Source organism: Hyla sarda, chromosome 4 (assembly GCF_029499605.1).
Source record: "Hyla sarda isolate aHylSar1 chromosome 4, aHylSar1.hap1, whole genome shotgun sequence".
Classification (NCBI taxonomy): Eukaryota; Metazoa; Chordata; class Amphibia; order Anura; family Hylidae; genus Hyla; species Hyla sarda.
This window is the reverse complement of record NC_079192.1, coordinates 40,141,157-40,147,156: the sequence shown is the minus strand read 5'-3', so window position 1 is coordinate 40,147,156 and position 6,000 is coordinate 40,141,157. Positions and strand designations below refer to the sequence as shown.

Sequence of the window (6,000 nt, the reverse complement as noted above, 5' to 3'; positions counted from 1 at the left end):
ACTCGAGTATATACGGTTTCTATTTTTTTAAAGGGTACCTCTCATCAAATAAACTTTTGATATATTTTAGATTAATGAATGTTGAATAACTTTCCAATAGCATGTTAATGAAAAATAGGCTTCTTTCTATTGTATTTTTCCCGATCAGTCCTGTCAGCAAGCATTTCTGACTCATGCTGGAGTCCTAAACACTCAGAGCTGCCAGCCTGCTTTGTTCACAGCCAAACAGGCTGTGAACAAAGCAGGCTGGCAGCTCTGAGTGTTCTCCTTTGTGAACAAAGCAGACTGGCAGCTCGTAGTGTTTAGGACTCCAGCATGAGTCTGAAATGCTTGCTGCCAGGACTGGTAGGGAGACCCCTAGTGGTCATTTCTTCAAAGTGGAAAATGAAATAGAAAGAAGCATATTTTTTTAATAACATGCAATTGTAAAGTTATTCTGCATACATTAATCTATAATATATCAAAATTTTTTTTTTATGAGAGGTACCCTTTAACTCTTACTATCCCAGGTCTAAGCATGCTCCGAAGGACAAAGGGACATAAACTTTTATTAAAGTCCTATGTTTCTCCCTACTATTTGGTCCCAGCTTCTTGCAAATCAGCTGTCTGTATAAAGGACCAAATGGAAACAAGTAACACATCGCTACACTGTCAGACTACACATCGTTGTTTGTAGTCTGTTTCCATGGAGACATAAAGGTATCCATAAGAGATGTAGACAAAAAATAGTAGGATTGGCCTAATTTAGGACTATTTGCAGTGTTGCTTATTATTCATGTATTATTTGAGATGCACTGTAGCAAAAAGAAAAATTTTGCTAAAGTATACATACCCTCTAAGTGCTCTAAGTGCTGAACTGTAGGCCGTTGTCCTCATTCTTCAGACCGGCATGACTCTGCGGCGGAAACAGTTGCAGGTGATACATTTCAGGAGGTTGAGGCTGCAGTGAAAGAGGGAGCCATAGTTGAAGATGAGATTGTAGAAGGTCCTGACGGAGAGGTTACCACTGTTGTCTGCATATTTCAGAGCCGTGAGTGGAGTGTAGAGAGGGTTCGTCTGCTCACGGAAGACGGGCTGCTGCATGCCGATCACCTTTACCGTGGCCTGCAGGAAATAAGAAGTTAAAAATGTACTTTGTTCTAAGGTTGAAAAAGAATGGTTGGCACCTGTTGGAGTATTAACCCCCTGTGGACTTTCACTGAGCGCTCTCACACCTCTTACACATAAATGCCAGCATTGGCTAGTAAAACCGCATCATCTGAACAGGTAAAAAATATGAAACAAACATTAAAACAATAATAGGTGGAAAGATTTTTTGTTACAGAGACAAGTACAAAGACACAAAGTGGCAATTTCTTAACAATGGAAAAATAAATCTGCATGGTTTTTCAACCCTTTAGGCTGGAAACAATCAAATCTGTATATCCACAGGGTCTCCCGGTCTCTGAGTGCCTTTAACCAGTTGCCTTCTGGATACGTCACCGGCATGAACATCATGAAAGTGAAGAGATACATTGGACGCATTCACATTAAGTGAATTGACTGCACCCCTAATATGTTCCTGAATGTGTTTTTTTTTTACACTTCTTTTAGTAGAACCAATATATGTCAAATTGTAAGTGGAGCATGTCATCTCATTTACAGTGGTCCCTCAACATACGATGGTAATTCGTTCCAAACGAGCCATCGTTTGTCGAAATCTATCATATGTTGAGGGATTCGTGCAATGTAAAGTATAGGAAGCTGTACTCACCTGTCCCCGCCGCTCGAGATGGTGTCCCCGGGCCTCCGCTGGGCTCTTCGCTGTCTTCTCCAGTCCTCCGCTGTCTTCTCCGGTCCTCCACTGTCTTCTCCAGTCCTCTGCTGTCTTCTTCGGTCCTCTTCTTTCTTCCGCAAGGCCTTACTGGGCCTGCGTAGCGACGTCATTACGCCGCTGCGTACGCCATTCCTATTGGATGACGTGCGCAGCAGCGTATTGACGTCATCGGAGAGGGCCAAGAAGACACCGGAAGACCAGCGCTGGACCCGGAGGGCACCCCGGAGCATTGTGGAGGGGTAAGTAATACTTACCGCACCACATGGGGAACATTAAGCTGCTATCCGGCAGCAGCTTAAGCATTTGGCACTGCCGGATAGCACTTAATGCGATGGCCCCGACATAAAAAAGCATTGTATGTTGATGCTGACATCGACATGCGATGGCCTCTGAGAGGCCATCGTATGTCGATTTCATCATATGTCGGGGCCATCGTAGGTCGGGGGGTCACTGTATTACAAAACAAGAATCACAATTAAGAAAGTCTCTGATCTTATCGATTTTGTTAGATCGTGTATCAGAAAAGGAAAAAGTTTTTATGGCATACTGGTACACTACACATCTTGCCTGTCCACATCTATGGAAACCCAGCGTTTTGATCCAGGTACTTGCATTTTCAGGGGTTGATGGAGGTAAAATTAAAGAGTCGTAGATTCGAAACGCGTCAGCCGTGCATACTGACTATTTGTTCCCCTTGTTCCTGACGATTTTTAAGATGCAATAAATTTGGAGTTTTAAGTGTGCTGGCCGCTTCACTTTTCCTTCTTCTGCTTGACGAGAGTTGGAACGTGTACCCCGCCCCCAGTGAGCTGACAACTTCCTTGCTCTTAGATTTGTAAATTACTTCTATTTAAAAATCTCAACCCTTCCAATACTTATCAGCTGCTGTATGCTCCATAGGAAGTTCTTTTCTTTTTGAATTTCCTTTCTGTCTGACCATAGTGCACTCTGCTGACACCTCTGTCCATGTCAGGAACTGTATATAGCAGGAGCAAATCCCCATCTATCCTGCTCTGGACAGTTCCTGACATGGACAGAGGTGTCAGCAGAGAGCACTGTGGGAGTGGGCACGACAAGGCACATTGACGTGACATCACTGGCGCCAAGTAAAGACTTTAGTCACACATCCTGTTCTTAGATCCTCTACAGTTTTAAGACAGACCAAAAAATTGAGAGAAGATGACCGAAAGGAAGGGCTGAGAAAGTACTGAACTGTTACTAACCTTCGCCACAGCATCTGGTGTCTGCCCCATGGTGACAAAGATCTCATGTGCGCTCGGGAGGTACACCTCCTTGAAGTATCTTACGGTCTCAGCATCGGCTCCAGGAAATTCTGAGCGAGCCACTTCTTCCATCAACTTCATCTCAAACTCTGTGTTCACAGGTCCAGGTTCTATTAAAGACACGCTGCACATAAAGAGAATGGACTATATCAGTCTCACATCACAGCAACATGTAGGCTCATCATTGTACAGTTTATAGATATCATCTAGAGAAAAAAATGTTAATAACTTGGTAGGTACATTGTATTTCTTATCTTTTATTGAGTTACAGCCTGTATTATGTATCACTGCCGAATTCACACTAACAGTCAACAAGCAGGTCGACAACGAAAGAAGAAAATATCTACTTTCCTGTACGTCCTTAAAGCGGCACGAATGGGTTAGAGCTATCACTAGCAATGTGATTAGAGACAAGTTAATTAAACATCAAAACACCTGAATGGAGAGCATAATAGTAGTAAAGAGACCACAGACACCTGTATTCTTTTTCTGTCATGCAGGAAGACATGAGAGACAAGTTGTCTCATACCTGGTGCTTCTGGGTCCCTGAGAGTTATTAGGTCAGTTGTATACTGGGTGTTATCCCTGGTCCCTCAGCTGAACCTTCCGCTGGACATTCCGAAGAGGCGGCAGGAAAATGACATGCTGCAGCCGCGGGGACATTGCGTCAGTAACGGGTATTGCCGGAGCTTGGCGTGTCTAGTGTCGCGGCTGTGCCACGACATACCTACGCTCCAGGGTCAGCGGGGAAGCCGGGAATTCAACATGGCGCCGGCTTCAGATGCTGCGTTAAGTCAGTGCACAGTGCGGGACTGGACGTTGTCGGCGCAGCGCAGATATTTAAACTCTGGCCAGTTCTGCTTTGGCTGCGCTCAGCCTAGGCAGCAGATCCTCGGATGGTCAGACGTTAGACCGATTCCTTGTGCCTATCTCCTTCTGTTGATAAGACTGTTTGTTGTGGGTTTCTTGTTTTTATCATATACTAGCTGAGTACTCGGCGTTGCCCGGTTTTTCCTTCCTAATCATGGTTGAGGAGGAAAATCAACAAAGGAGGAAGCTTTTGACTTCATATCCCATCCTCATATATTGCTGTCATATCCCATCTCCATATCCCATCCCCATATCCTGACCTCATATCTTGTCCTCATATCCCGACCTCATATCCCATCTTCATATCCCATCCTCATATCTTGACCTCATATCCCGACCTCCTATCCCATACTCCTATCCTGTCCTCATAGCTCGACCTCATATCCCATCCTCATATCCCGTCCTCATATCCTGACCTCCTATCCCGTCCTCCTATCTCGACCTCATATCCTGTCCTCATATCCCGTCCTCATATCCTGACCTCATATCCCAACCTCATATCCCAACCTCCTATCCCGTCCTTCTATCTTGACCTCATATCCCGACCGCATATCCCGTCCTCATATCTAGACCTCATATCCCGTCCTCATATTCTGTCCTCCTAGCCCAACCCCATATCCCATCCCCATATGCCATCCCCATATCCCGTAGCCATATCTAGACCTCTTATCCCATCCTCATATCTCGACCTCATATCCCGTCCTCATATCCCGTCCTTATATCCTGTCCTCATATCCCGTCCTCCTATCCTGGCCTCATATCCCGTCCTCATATCCCAACCTCATATCCCGTCCTCATGTCCCGTCCTCATATCCCGACCTCATGTCCCATCCTCATATCCCGACCTCATATCCCGAACTCATATCCCGACACCATATCCCGTCCTCATATGCTGGCCCCATATCCCTTCCTTATGGCCCATCCTCATATCCTGTCCTCAGGTGGTACTGATTTGTGATGAAGATATTGTAAGCTCAAAATAGAAGGGGACATTGCTTTGTGGGACTGGGTGTGATTTGCAAGCCAGACCAATACACAAAAGGTAGAGAATAAAAGGGGTGGGGCATCTTTTGTGAGATGGGGTGTGGCTTGCAAGCCGGACTGACACATTCACCAGGAGATGCAGAGCAGAGCTTGTGGAGTAAGGTAACGGAAGTCCCATATACTTGCATGGGACTTGAAACAAAAACCCATCTATTATAATAGGGTGTAAGTAAGGGTTAATTTAACTATCATATACTTTAATTTGACATATAAGCAATATGTGTACCAGGTATTGAAATATCTCCAGCCGTACGGAAGTTATGTGGGAACATACATTTCCCGTGGATTTGCATGCATGGGACAAACAAAAACCCAGACACTCACAAATGGGGGTAGTTAAGGGTTAATTTAACTATTATATATTTTTATTTGACATATAAGTAACATGTGACCAAGTATTATCAAAATATCTCCAGCCGTTATGAAGTTATGCAGTAACATATATTTCCTATAGACTTATATGGGACTTTAAACAAAAAACCCAACCCTGGCAAATGGGGGTGAGTAAGGGTTAAATCACCTATCCTATGTTTGTAGTTGACATTTAAGTGACATTTGTGCCAAGTTTCATGTTAATATCTTTAGCCGTTTGGAGGTGATGCTGGAACATACACACATATATACACACATACATATATACATACATATATACACACATATACACACACACACATACACACACATATACACACAGACATATACACATACATACACACATACATACATACACACACACACACATATACACACAGACATACACACATACATACACACATACATACACACACACACACACACACACACACATACATACACACATACATACATATACACACACACACACACATTGGCCCTTATTTACTAAGAATGTTGTGTAGGTTTCTTTGTGAGTTTTAATTCCCTACAATTTATTTTCCACGGAATTTACTAAGGTTTCCCTACATTTTGCTTTTTTTACACCTTCTCTGATCTGTCGGGTTTTCCTCA

At 43.8% G+C, this 6,000-nt stretch overlaps 1 protein-coding gene across 1 annotated transcript in view; it reads right to left on the bottom strand.

Annotated features, from left to right (window-relative positions):
* Nucleotides 1–229: 229 nt before the first annotated feature.
* RDH8 (retinol dehydrogenase 8) overlaps nucleotides 230–6,000 on the bottom strand; it is a 29,959-nt gene continuing 24,188 nt past the window's right edge. Inside the window, exons 5-6 of the mRNA XM_056570619.1 lie at nucleotides 3,040–3,223; nucleotides 230–1,104 (exon numbers count right to left, since the gene is read on the bottom strand). Of these exons, the coding sequence (XP_056426594.1) occupies nucleotides 880–1,104; nucleotides 3,040–3,223 (409 nt within the window). The 3' untranslated portion in view covers nucleotides 230–879. The remainder of the gene's footprint in view (nucleotides 1,105–3,039; nucleotides 3,224–6,000) is intronic.